Source organism: Rhodamnia argentea, chromosome 2 (assembly GCF_020921035.1).
Source record: "Rhodamnia argentea isolate NSW1041297 chromosome 2, ASM2092103v1, whole genome shotgun sequence".
In the NCBI taxonomy this organism is placed as follows: Eukaryota; Viridiplantae; Streptophyta; class Magnoliopsida; order Myrtales; family Myrtaceae; genus Rhodamnia; species Rhodamnia argentea.
Window position 1 is genome coordinate 5950528 of NC_063151.1, and position 13962 is coordinate 5964489.

The following is a 13962-nucleotide window of genomic DNA, read 5'->3' on the forward strand; positions in this document are numbered from 1 at the left end:
GTGTGATTTGCAGTTTGTTTGGGTTTTCCTTTTCCCCCTTTCACAGGAAGTCAACCTCGTTTGTTGTTTTACTGTCCTTTTCCCGTCGTGCGATGAAGATTTAAATGAAGAAATGCCCAGGACACAGCGATTAGTCTATGAAATTAGAAAGAACATGACACTTGAGGATTCTCTCATCTGTACGGGTCGAACCCCACGAAGGTTTTCTAGTTTCAGTTCTTACCAAGTGCCGTGCTGGCAAAAATTCATAAAAAGACTGAGAAAAATTGGAAGAATTCATATGAAAGCTAGAGGGAGGAGGAAGAGTTCCAGCCAACTGCTAGTTTATGATATCTTCAGTTCTTTCTTATGGCAAAAGGAAAGAATGAGTCTAAGCACATTGATTGATAATTTGATATGGGCTCGGTTCCTTTTCCGAGGGATTCAGATCAAAGCGGGGAGTTATGGCGGCGTGTTGCTGAGCTGGTTCTCTTCATTAGCAGATTAAATTATGGTTTGCCGTTCTAGATTATAACAAAAGAATATGAATTCTTCTGCTGCTTCGTGGTTGTTATTTGACTGGAGAGAGCTTCTCGGCAGCTCCCCATGAGAAAACGTGTGTTGATCTAGACAAGTAAATTTTATGGAGGAAGAAACCACATGGTCGTTTCTTAATTATGAATTAACAAAATGGTTTAACATGACCACGCCTCACGTTGAATACTTTTTCATCGATAACGTTTCAGCCACGCTTTTGGATCGATTCCTGGGGTTTGGTAATCGCGTGGGAGAAAAATGCTTCTCCGGGCGGTGGATCTAGTCTCGCTTGTCGCCTAATGCGACTTCGGATGAGACTAATGGTCAGGATTAAGCTTGCGTTTATCTAGATTTTGCAGTTCTTAATTATAAAACGAATGAGCGGGCGCTTTCTCATGGTCCATCGCATCGGACGAAGTGAGCTTTAGACGGTAGTTTGGATGACTTTAAAAAGGGCTGTGTGGAGAAATTAGAACCAACGATTCGACTACCGTGTGCACGTATCTAACTAACGCATACCCCCTTCGTTAAATTAAAAGTCCAAAGATTCCTTTCTTTTGTTCTCTTATTTGTGGAAAAGGGAAGTTTGACTTCGGCAACGATGGTTCTTTGATTGGACTCCGCAGTGGGAAGTTCACGTTAGTGCTACAACCCATTTGACAGGCACAAATTCACGGTAAGATGAACTGAGGCTTCATTTATTTCGCAAAAAATTAATAATTTAAAAAAAATTAAAAATGATAGCTTGTAATACAAGAAAAAATTAGTGAAAATAGCTTTAGTCATCGATAAAAATAGTGAGAACCATTCAATTTTTCGCGAAATAAAAATAGTGCGAACCATTCAATGTTCACAAAACAAACAGAATGTAAATCTTTTCTCCCTATCAGAGACAGACAAAAACATTGGTATGAGATTCTTGCATTCTTTTTTTCTAAGGTCGCCATGTTTGCTTTGTTGAGATACAATTCATCCCATCTCTTGCTGAATTCCGCCAGAGTAGTTAAACAACGCCATGCGCACTCCTAGGAATTCCCAAAACATTGTCAAAGCTTCCTTTGTGATAAACGTAACCCTCTTAACAAGTAAGACAAGAGCTCGAAGTGCTCTGATTCACATCGCCCATGATATGTTGGTTTGAAATATAAATGATCCAGGAAAGGAAGGGCACATAATACCACTAGATGATATGCCGGAGGTGTTCAAAAGTACCAATAATTTTTTTTACCACGGCTTCCATCAATGCATGATTGGAGCTTCATCTGTTTCACGAATTTTTTTAAGACCACATATATAGCTTTTTAATAACCAATCAAAACAGTTCATTATCCATAATAATTTGTGCCTACATATTTTTGTGAACAATAATATTTTCTTTTTTTTTTCGCATTCGATCATTTTTTAAGCGATATAGGCTATTATCTTTAGCAAAATATATTCTAAATTATTCATTTTTTGCGAAACAAATTCACATTCAAATTATCAGTTAATCAGTGTCACCTCTTAGGTCCGACCAAAAAATAAAAAAAAATGTCACCTCTTAGGTCATGCCGGTTCGCATGCATCGAACTCCCACGCACTAACATCATTTAAGAATTTTTCCAAAACTAGTGGCTCTAAGAGCTTCTGGCATTCCCCAGGTCAAATCAAGAAGAGTTCGAAAGTTAATAGAGAGAACAAGCCAGCCTAGCTATCTACAAAGGATAAATTCCATTCCGCACCCCCAAATGGCTTCTGCACGAGCCAGTTTGAAAAATATCTATTCAGCATCTCGGGCAATCACAGCATACGCTGCTCATTTGCATCTTAAGGGAATAGCCCCAAAAATTCCCTAACTTTGACAGCCAAAAGTAGAGCTAGCTGGGAAAACAATTCTCAACATAAATATACGATATGATGTTTGTATCACAGATAGGTCCAACATCCCAACGCCCCCACACAACATTATCTTGAACCTCAAACGCACACTAGTTCTTCATCCAAACCTCCCAAAGTACATACACAACAGAGGCCAGAAGCGAGCAAACAAAGTCCTACACCCGTTTACACAGCAAGATTCATATCTCGTTCATCAACTCCTCATCAGTTCAGCTATGCTCTCATAATTTAGCTATCACATCCCATCAGAGAGAGGTAAAAGAAACATTCTAGCCGCTTGTGAAATCTAAATTGCAGGCATGATGATTGTGACCCCTGTATCATTGCATGAAACTAAAAGAGGTCATCGCATATCCAAAAATGGTTGGGAAGTGAGAGACTACAGTAACCTCTGAGAGAAATAGCAAAACCAAAAAACCAGAGAAGGAACTGCAAGTATGACAAAGAAGCAATACCTGCACCTATATCGATCAAGCCTCACTCGTGATTGATACTAAGCATCTGCAACATTACATGTTAAAAAGCGATGTCAGTCGTGAGAATTGAACTACAAGTATTGGTCATGTGGACAGCTAACAAATCTCTAAAGCGAATCCCCATTCGACCAACCAGCAATCAGGCACTCGTCATAATAAATAACATATGATATTGTTGTATAAATCATGTAAAATTGCATTGCCAGCAAGATAATCAGGAAATTCTTAATGCATATCACCTTCAGAGCCAAAGCATCTACCACTCTCCTATTTTTGTGGCTAAATAAGTAAAGCCACACCAAAACACCAAGAGAGAAACTGCAGTTTCAGGAAAAACCTCATAGCTGGAGATGAAATTATGTAGCATGGCAACCAACTTAGCAAGTCAAGTATAACAAACTGCCAGTGGACTAGAACTGCACAATTTATAGAGCCTGCCTTCACACAATTCTGCTCAAAAGAAGCGTGGCATAAATAAGAAAAAGACCAACATAAACTTTACAACTTCTAGTGTAAATGGCACCAAAATACAAGGGAAAACAAATATTACTATTGGTCTATGGAAGCTTCTCAATAAGAGAACCTACTGTAAGTATAACAGTACATAAGGTTATGTAATTGTGTATATAATACATGGGGTTCGTTGTGACTCTGAAGCTGGAATTATCATCCAGATTTGGAAAAATGCTCCATTAAGGAAATTCACGACCCGACCTTCACTATTTCTTTAGTAGACATCTCCACTCCTCAAGGAAACTAGAACTAATTGTAACCAAGACAGATAGTAACAGCAGCACACTGCCCCCTCAGGCAGTAAATTATCTTTGCATGAAGTATGCTACAGATTGCACTCCTCAAGGAAACTAGAACTAACGGTAACCAAGACAGATGGTAAAAGCAGCACACTGCCCCCTCAGGCAGTAAATTATCTTTGCATGACGTATGATACTGATTGCAGGATGCATGGATGGCAGATATAGTCATTAACCAGTAAATTCTCTTCCCGACTAGCGGGCACCTTGAATAGCTCTACCAGTGTTTATAAGGTGGATAACTTAAGCACTTCGACAATCTAAAGACTATACAATCACTGCAAAACCTAAAAGAAAGCCCATAAGGCTCAAGAACACGCAGCATATCTAAAAATTCCAAGAAGTTCACATGCAAAAGAGATGTATCCGGTGTGTAAACAGAAGGTGCTAAAGTCTCAAATTAGCTCTTAGGAATTGCGAAGCACAAATGTACCCGAAACTTATATTGTTGTGCCTAGAGGTGGCCGGTTCCACGGAACCGCCGGTTTTGGTTCCTAAAAAAGGTGGAACCGCCAGTTCCGGGCCGGTTCCTAGGCCCAATAGCTCTTTTTCCCGGGCCTTCTCCCTTTTTTTTTTTTTTTAAACCCGGGTCGGAACCGTGGGCCCGGTCAACGGGCCGGTTCCGGGCCCCGGTTCAATATTGGCCATGTCTAGTTGTGCCCCAAGAACAGTTAAACATAGCAGGTCGAATTCTGCAAGATGTGTTGCCAGGAGTTGGTCTTCGCATCCTATATGAGCAGTGGCAAGCCACATCTCTAAACAAACACAAATCTCCTAAGGGTCCACTAATTGGAAGAAACAACATGACTACAGCCAATGCAAAGGTATAGCTTAAGCAAGGATGAAAAGTCCTAAACCTAAACATCAAACAAGATAGCAGGGATGCGAAGGCCTTCTATTAAAACCTTTGTCCACCAAAACAAGTCACGACAACAAGAAGTTCAAAACTGTCTCTGCTCAAAAGGCTTATCAGGGATGTTTAAAATCTAACTCAGCCACCAAGGAGATGAAAGTAACTGCAAAGGAAATTTTTCAGTATAATCAAACAAAAAACTCTTAAGAACTCATCAAACGAACAATCCATGAAAACTAGTAAGGATAAATCACAAAATGCATGTCACTCGTGATGGAAAACAGAACTACATCCTAAAGTTCAAGTGGTGACTCTCCTATTCTCCCACAACAAGTCAAGCTATCTATACAAACCATTAAAGTGCCATCATGTTAGCACTATCATTACATGGTCCTAGACTCGGGGACTACATCCATCTGAAAATCTAAAACCTTAAATGCTCACTTTGGTCCCGCATAGGAAAATCTTCTTACTTTTAACTCTATTAGACACTGCATCTCTCTTATATCCACACAAGGAAGATATGATTTTGAACAGATACCCCAATTGCACATTACTACACCAAAGAACAAATCAAAAGTCCGCTTGCATGGTGCAGAACCTCAACTAACTTTGTCCCTTCAATAAGCTCCTGTGAGGAATTAGTCTGGAAGGCGTAGGAAACTACCTATCTAGCGTATGGGGATGGGAATCAGTATCTCACTTAGACTACTTTACTAATTTGCATATAAATAGTGCAAAATCATTGACAGCACCAGCAATCAAAGCCAAAGTTCCTATAGCACGCAACCTCGGCCTTTTCAAAGCACAACCAGCACCCGAACTACAAAATTTAAGCTTGCGGGAGTTCTGGCATACAATACTATTCATTTATTAGCAAAATGTCCGTGCTATATTAAACAAACAACAAGCGCGTATACCATCGCTAGCCTTTCCCGACTTAACTTATATCAGGAAGCAAGAAAACTAGCTTATAACAGTGCAAGGTCAATATCACAGAAGCAACATCGAAAGAGGTGGACACAACATTCAGTCGACAGTAACACCAAAGTCGCTAGCTGTAATCCTCAAGTTACGCATAAAACACGAACGCATCCTCACGCCTATTGCAATTCATCTCAACTGGAAATATCGGTACCATCATCATCGATTAGCACAAGAATGTGGGATTTGTTTTAACCTTTCTGCTTCTGCTCGTCTCTGGCCATACTCAGGGCTACCTCATCCTCCTCCTCGGCGACCTCATTCACCGCGATGATGGGATCGCCCCCATTTCCACCGTCTTTCTCATCGGGATATCTGACAACGACAACGGGACAAACGCAGTGATGCACGCAGTAATCACTCACGCTGCCGAGCCTCCCGTCGCTCCCTCGCCTCGCGGCGCCGAACCCTCTGCTCCCCATGATCACGGCACTCAAACCCAACCTCTCCACCTCCAGGCACAGCCTCTCCTTCATGTCGTGGTCCTTCACTATGTGGATCTTGTACGGTATCTGGGCGTCCTTCAATGGCCTCGCGAGATCGGCAACCTTGGCGCTCGTGAAGGCGTCGAAGTCGTCCTGGGATTTCTGGACCTCCTCCGGTCGGTTCTGGTGGTTAGGGCTCGAATTAGGGTTTTGGGGGTGATCGGGGGCGAGGGGGGCGGAGGGGAGGTGGGGGAGGGGGCCCCAGTCGGCGCCGTAGAGGACGGAGGTGGGGCTGACGTGGAGGAGGATGACGGCGTCGCCGGGGCGGAGGTAGTGGTGGACGGCCCAGCGGACGGCGAAGGCGCTCTCGTCGGAGAGGTCGACGGCGACGCCGATCTTGCGGTGGGCGCCGGCGGTGGGGGTGGCGGAGGAGTGGTGGTGGCGGGGGGAGGAAGGGTGGTGGATCTTGATGGTGGGGAGCTGGGGGTGGTCGGAGGAGTAGGAGTCCTGGGGGTGGTGGTGGGTCTGATGCTGCATTGTTGGAGGCGGCGAAAGGCGGAAGCTTTCGGGGGGTAGAGAGTGTGGGACGATACCTTTTTCGGTTTCGAGAGTCCTTCCTTTGGTTACTTCTCCAATTTCCATCCCCCGTCCTTCTTTATTTAACAAGAGAGGGAGAATATGCTTTTGACGATTTCACTGGGCAAACGGCAGCCCAAGCCCACGGTTTCTTGTGGGTGGAAGGCACGAGCTTTGCCACCCATACGAGGTTGTGCAAAACATGCTATTCGACCCGTGAAAAAACAAGTCAATCGTAAATAAAGATTTTTATCGAATTAATTGTAATCTCGATTAAGATGCGCGTCATATGAATCTTTTGATTGATCGGTCGCATCGCCTATCATAGCACGTGAGGTTAGGTTTGGGTGAACGAAGAAAAAAGAGTGAGAAAGTTGTCGGGCTCGCTATCGTTCGAAATTTTCCCTTGCATTTTCTCCTAATGTTATTTTCCCAAATTCGCATCGATTTATCTGTGGAGTCCACTTGCTCTGTCCCCGTGTAAGAGCCGAAGTCCATTTAGCTATTATTATTTCTTTATGTGAAGATAAGCTTTGTCAATCCCATTAGCACAAACAAGGTCCATGTCGGAACCCTATACTTGGGGTGAGCATCGGTATCGAGTTGAATCGGGAAGCGAATTGAACTGCCTGGTGGTTCCCTAGTCCGATTCTTGGTTCCAAGGGCGGGATCGGACCGACCGAACCAGCTTCAAGTATTGTCTTTTCTATATATCTTTTATTTGACAAACCTCAATTAAACTTGCATTTACCTTGTAGGATTAGCTATTTTATTCTCCTATAAAATCATATTTAGACTTTCCTTGTGAAAATTGTTATTTCCTTGCATGAGAATAAAAGAACCCAAAAAGAAAAAAAAAAGTGGGGGAAACACCGCCGATTCTAAGGCCAGGTTGGTTGGCTCCGGTTTCCACAAACCGGAGAATCGATACTCCGCCCGGTCCGATTCTAGGTTTCGAGGTGGCAACCGAATCCCTGAAATTGATTATTCCTACGTTCTTCTCTCGTCCGTACCTCCTTGCGGTGACTCCATCTGTTGAGTGAAGTTTTCTTGGTAATGATAATAAAGTTGGGAAAAGTGGGACAAGAAGGTGGACGTGCCGGAGTGGTTATCGGGCATGACTAGAAATCATGTGGGCTCTGCCCGCGCAGGTTCGAATCCTGCCGTTCACGTTTTTGTGAATATCAATATTTTTTTGGGGGCCCTTTCTCTTGCTTTTTTTTTTTTCCCTCCTCTTTCGTGCGTGGACCTGATATACAGGCTTACAAAGTTGTAAACTCTCAATAAATCTCAATATAACACCAATTTCTTTTGGTAAAGAACGCAATCCCATGATCGATAAAGAAAGAAAAAAAAGAACAAAAACTGAGACTTGTGTATGGTAGAAAATGTGGGGGAAGCAAGCAAAGACGCCTCTCCTTTACTAATCTTCCAAGGAGGAGGTTCGAGGTATATACCAAAGCCTAAAAGCCAAAAAGAAAAGCTGTTGAAGCAGTAATAAGAAGCTCAGCAAGAGCGCCCAATGAGAAAGGAAGGGAGGTCCAAGAACCAGAAGAAGAAAGCCAAGCAAGGCTCTCTGGGTCACAGTACAGGGACACTCTCAGTGCGGATCACCTGCGTCTGCATATTTATGTTTCCTTTGCTCATCACACAGAGAGATGTATAAAAGGAGAAGCTTTTCCTGCTCGCTCTGCCACCACTCACTGATCGCTATCTACGCACCAGTGTCGCTATAAAAAGAGAGAGAGAGAGAGAGAGAGAGAGAGAGAGGGTGTTTGTATTGTACGCTTGATCTATCTCGGGCTTGTATGGCGAGCCAGTTGTATTAATTCTTGCCCTCGCCCTTCTTTTAAAGCAGCACTCTGCTGCTGCGAAAGTCTTTTGCCCGACACCCCCGCAAGCAGAAAAGCCAGATGCTGTTTTCTTTGTTTCAGCGCATAGAATATGCAGACATACTCCACAACTGCAATCCTCGCAACTCCCTCTCTCTCTGCCCTGCTGCAGTTGTTGCAGGAGAGGAGAGAGAGAGAGAGAGAGAGATGTTAGGGTTCTTTTCTCAATAAAAGTTTTCCATTCTGAGATCCATCACTTGTGTAAACGAAGCAGCTTGTTCATTATTACATGTATCATCTGTCAATAAGCGTAGCTCAGGATTGTTGTTGATAGTGTACCTACAGTTTTCCCCCCCGGGACAGATTCAGTTCATACGTAATTAAAAGCAATCAACTCGGTTTTGTACTAACGCGACGCGGTCTAAATGTTTCGACAATTTTTCGAGAACAGGTACCTGTCGCGTGTTACGGGAAACTTATCCATGACATTCGGCTTGCGTTTCTTCTTCTTCCGAATATGTTACACGGAGTGAGCGATCGATCGCTCCAGTTTCCAAGCTACTGAAAAACAAGTAAGTTGGTGCAAACAAGTATTGATGAAGCTGGACTGGGAACATGAGGAAGTTAATCAGATTAAGCTCCATTGTCAGCTCAAATTAAGTGCACATCCCTACACTTAGAAAAACTGGAAAGCCTAACCATGCATTTAATTTGCATGTTTAACGCGTTTCACCATCTTTCTAGACAAATGAGTAGTTTCACTTTGCATTACGCCTAAAGCGTTATTATTGAGTTAACGTATTCTTCTCATTTTGTGATTTTGTATCCCTACATATGGTTTGTTATATCATGGGATTTTATTATTTTTCAAAGTATATTACAAAAATAGAAGTAGAAAATTCTTCAAATCACAAAATTTATCTATATATATATATATATATATATGTATGTATGTATGTATGTATGTATGTATGTATGTATGTATATATAAACACTTGGAAATAATCGAGCTTCATTAACATCAAAACCGAGTTGCCAACGAAGATAACCAATTTTGGATACCATTGCGACAACATGATGCATTTGTCGCCTTAGTCTTATTTTTCTCTAGATCAAAGGCAACAAAAAATTTCATTTCGACGCGTTTGCTTAGACCAAAATTGACAAAACAGCATTTTTCGTCACTACCATCACGATGAAAATTTACTTTGATCGCTGTAGATATAATCCACGATGACTAAACACTACTTGTATCGCCAAAAGACCATCTCACTTCTTGTAGCAATGGTATGAATCTTAGTAGTTTTCGTAGGTCATTTGTCCTTTAAACAATCTCATTTCTCCAAAGCTATCCAATGTTTTGATCAGGATCCTCCCTATGTGTTTGAAATCTCAAAGCTTAAGAACCTCTTCCAAAATTCTCTTCTACAGAAAGAGAAAAGAAGTACTTGTCACGTGTCACCCTAGTGGGTCATGAACTCCAGGCCAAGCCTTGAGATACACCATGACAATAGCAACATGAAAGGAACGAGCAGGAATTAAATACTAGATAGGAGTAGATAGCACTCTCATCAAACTGGGATATAGGGCACATCAAGCAGTAGAGTTATAGGAAATACATGGACATGTTTAGGACAATCATAGGACGATACCGACGCCATTAAACATTCAAATGTGAAAAATGATGAAATTTCCCAGAGAGAGAGAGAGAGAGAGAGAGAGAGAGAGGTCAGAGCAAAGCAATGATCAGTGATCGTGCTGCACTATTTTGGTGAGGGAGATGTTAGTTCAACAACAAGATAGGAACCAAAAGGCTGATCTTTGTGTTCTGGGTCACATGCAACTACACAGAATTGTGTAAGTGAGAGAGACAACAGAAACTATACACAGATAGAGATAGAGAGAGAGAGTTGGGGGGGGAGGGCAGATTCTCTCTCTTGTTCTTGTTTTTCTTTCTTGGGTTTTGCTTAGCGAGAAAGCTTGAGTGATAAGTCGATGGACTTGGAAGCTTCACCGCCATCTCCAGAAGCATCAGCATCGGCAAGGACTTCTTCTCCTGCAGGAAAGTTCAGGCCCTCGGTCCAAGCGCTCCTCCCACTTTTCCCAGGAAAAAACTCATATTCCATGGAAACCCCACCGCCCGATACGTTCACCCTCCTCCTTACTGCCGTCACCTCCACATTCTGCCACAAATTCCCCAGAAAGATCGGGAAAAGAGCAAATCAATCTCTCACCACACAAAAAGAAGCCACTGATCTAGTCGATGCTGCAGTAAAGAATGATGGGTGGACCTTGATTTACCTGATCATCTTCATCAATGCGCGTGGGGTAAAGGGGAGGCCTAGCTGCTTTCGATTGCGGAATCTCCAGATTCAGTCCGAGAAAATCGCAGGGACCGACCCTCATTGTCTCTGGGTAATTTTCGCTGCCTCTGTTAATGAAGAACCCAGCAGCCTGCGGATCAATGCGCTTTTTCTGCAGGCGAAAGAAGAAGAAGTGATCTGAAATCATCGCCCAGTAGAAAACGGACAGGCAAAGAATAAACAAAGGAAAAGCACTGCAGTATCTCCTAGCCTTGCTTGAATCCATTGCCCTTTTGGCTGAGGAACATATATAAAAAGAACATCTTTTTGCAGTCTTTTTCGTTTCATCATTTAAGATGGGACAAAAAGGTCGATAGCCTCCCCCCCAAAAAAAAAAAAAACACAAAGACCCATCAACAAGACAAGAGGGCTCATCATCGCTCACTCATCAGCTAATGTAACAGTAACTAGAACTCTCATGTTCTGTCTACTTGTCTTAAATAAAACCCCCAAAACCATAATGTCAGTACTGCACAACAATACTCGTGCAGGAAGAAGAAGAAGAAGAAGAAGAAGATTGAAATGCTTTGGCGTGTAAAGGGGATCACACCTTGAGACATATGTCGCAACGGTCAGACACGCACTGCTGGGCATTTGGAATTGAAGAGAGCTCTCTCGAGGTCTCCACCGCCTTACTACTCCCGCCCTGACCCACCACCGGAGCCCTGGGTCCAAAAGCATCGAACGTGACCTGGCCCGGAACCGACACCGTCACCAACCTCCCATGATCGCCCCCACCATCGTCTTTCCTCTGGACCAAATGCCCCCTCCCGATGGCCATGCCCAGCCCCAGCCCCAGCCCCGTGCTGACAGGAGGCGGTCGGGTTGGCGGCGTGCCATACTGCACAGGGACTCCGCCGACTGCGTCGAGAGGGCCCGGGAACGAGAAGCCGGGGCGTTGCGGATTGTTGTAGGGGAGAAAGTAGGGAGGAGGGTAAGTTTGAGGGGGGATTTCGGACAGCTTGGTCCAGCGCTCTTGGTCTTGGAGCCGCAGGCGCTCCAGCTGAGCCACCCCCATGCCTCTCTGCGGCTGCTTCTTCGGCGGGTGCTGCCTCCCCATCTTTCTCGCCCTCGGCCTAGATGGCTCTTGCCTGTCTTGGTCAGTCCCCGAAGCGATGTTGTTGCTGGGGTTGGCAGTCATTTCGAGCCTTGCGGGCTCGGCTGCGGCCATGAGGAGTGGATGAGTTGCAGCAGAAGTAGCCATTGGAGAGACTGGAAAAATCTCTAGAGAGAGAGAGAGAGAGAGAGAGTTTTTTGTGGGAAACAAGATCTCAGAGGGCAGAGCTAGATTTTAGAAATGGAGGGTGTTTGTGGTGGGCCTGATTTAAAGAACAGGGTTGCTGTTGTTGGATGAGTGCAGGTTGAGAGAGAGAGAGAGAGAGAGAGGTGGACATGGGAGGAGGTAAACATAGGGATTATGCCAGAACAAGTTCAGATTTTGCATGTCTTAATCGTGAGTAAGGTAGTATGTGTCCAGCTCTATCCTATGTTCATCATGCCTTTTAGGTTTTTCCATGTTGTGGTAAAATCTCTGTACTGTAATTTTTTATTTTTATTTTTGTAGTCCAAATACACCAATCCAGTTTGTTTTTTTCTTTTCTAAATTTGGAAATTAAAAAAATAATAATAATAAAAAGGGAACTCCATATGGAGAAACTCATCTAGTTTTGGGCAAATAATTATGTTGGGGGATAAGATATGCTGATTCAGAAGATTACTTGGTAAAATTTATCTTCCCATTACCATTATGGTAATTTCATTGTATATGTGCCTACCATTATGGTAATTTCATTTCCTAATCCTAGGTATGCTATATGGAGCACTTCCCAATTTTCATGTGTCTTATGTATGTGCATGTACATGCATGCTAGGTTGACATATGGAAACCGCCCATTGGGATTATTTCTTTAATTTTTTTTCCGTATATAATGATGCTCGTTCCTTTTTTTTGAAACACGTTTTAACTCTCAATATGAACTACCCAATTGTCTTCGGGAAAGGCTATGCTGAAGAAATCGTCGCTCGCTCTCGTGATCATTGCGTGGCTTCTTTGATTCTTCGAGTTAATAAGAGTGAAAGTTTTGCTTCTCGTATCCGCTTTGTCCATCGTTAAGTCGATAAATCTCGTTTTTGTGTCGGTTAACATAAAAATTACATCTTTGATCGACCACAAACCCTGTAAATCAGACTTTACATGTGGTAAATAACCGAGGGCGAGTCCATCTACGCAATAGGTGGTCCCTGGGAGAATTCATATGGTAGTGGGATTTTCTATTATGAGACCTACAAGCCTATAAGTTGACATCGAGTATTCTCTATACAAGGAAAATTTTCTCCAAATCTCACGAGAAACCAAAAGCATAACAGGCCTGCGAACCCCCTTAATCTCCACAACCCGGCTTTTTATGTTTCAGTGAAATCCTTTGTATGGGTCTAACCAACCAGACACCAAAAAAGTTAAATCATTCAATTTATCAGCACATTATTTAATCAAATCGATAATAATGTTCGTCTGTTCACTACCCATCATGAGTAATTCGATCTTGATCTTGATTTACTTAACAGTAATCGTAGGAAGTAGAAACTCTTCGCCACTGTTTTTTTTTTCCTGAAATTACTCCATTAATCAAAAGTTGTATTACTCTTTTCCTAATCACTCTCGACCATCCATGATTTTTTTCCCACACCCGTAAGCGTACTCTCTTATGAGCACCTAGAGTTTCACTTTTTTAAGTCGGATTAGCATGTAAATTTAAGAGAAAATCGCACTAATAGAGCCGGAACATTTGAATACTTTGAGTTGAGATTAATACGATATGAGTTTGTTGTTGTGAATTTGTGAAGGGTTTGACTCAAAAGACCCTACTCATGGAGCCTGGCCTACGGAGGGAGGGAATAGACTGAGAGGGCGAATCATTCCTTTGGAATTTACTATAAGAAGAAGGTGGGCGCACCACAGCCGCCCAGCTAGGCCTTGGCAAATTCCAGCAAAAGTAATCATTTCCCTTTTCACCCCAAAACCAAAAGGCCCTTTTGGACAATTAACTTCAAATAAATTATTTATATATGTATGCACTAATGCAGTTAAGATCCTCTGATCCAAAGATCCTGTAATTTATAAAAAAAAATTCCTAATCTTTGGACAGTGACCGACCGGGCAATCATTTAGAGTAAGATTTGTTCATGAATGTATGAATCTTGCCTTTGAATAGCTCCCTAATGATGCCTCCACATGCCCTTGAGGTTA

General features: G+C 42.8%; 2 protein-coding genes, 1 long non-coding RNA gene and 1 other non-coding gene across 5 annotated transcripts; 2 read left to right on the forward strand and 2 right to left on the reverse strand.

Moving 5' to 3' along the window:
• Nucleotides 1-2377: 2377 nt before the first annotated feature.
• Nucleotides 2378-6560, reverse strand: LOC115755665 (universal stress protein PHOS32-like). Of its 2 annotated transcripts, none has more exons than XM_030695147.2 (3): nucleotides 5716-6560; nucleotides 2850-2895; nucleotides 2378-2709 (listed from the first exon to the last, which is right to left on the reverse strand). In XM_030695147.2, the coding sequence occupies exons 1-2, from the start codon at nucleotides 6479-6481 to the stop codon at nucleotides 2888-2890; spliced, it is 774 nt and encodes a 257-aa protein (XP_030551007.1). In that variant the 5' UTR covers nucleotides 6482-6560; the 3' UTR covers nucleotides 2378-2709; nucleotides 2850-2887. The 2 variants fall into 2 exon arrangements, with proteins under 2 accessions (XP_030551007.1, XP_030551008.1); XM_030695148.2 differs by having other exon boundaries at nucleotides 2378-2727.
• On the forward strand, nucleotides 3716-4472 carry LOC125313822. Its single transcript, XR_007197485.1, has 3 exons — nucleotides 3716-3916; nucleotides 3989-4132; nucleotides 4337-4472. It is a non-coding gene; the product is annotated as an uncharacterized LOC125313822 (long non-coding RNA).
• A 1050-nt stretch (nucleotides 6561-7610) lies between the features above and the next one.
• On the forward strand, nucleotides 7611-7692 carry TRNAS-AGA. The gene has a single exon. It is a non-coding gene; the product is annotated as a tRNA-Ser (tRNA).
• Nucleotides 7693-10154: 2462 nt separating this feature from the next.
• LOC115755669 lies at nucleotides 10155-11986 on the reverse strand. Its single transcript, XM_048274357.1, has 3 exons — nucleotides 11266-11986; nucleotides 10654-10827; nucleotides 10155-10535 (listed from the first exon to the last, which is right to left on the reverse strand). Exons 1-3 carry the CDS (start codon nucleotides 11917-11919, stop codon nucleotides 10320-10322), a joined length of 1044 nt encoding a protein of 347 aa, XP_048130314.1. The 5' UTR covers nucleotides 11920-11986; the 3' UTR covers nucleotides 10155-10319.
• Between the last annotated feature and the right edge of the window lie 1976 nt (nucleotides 11987-13962).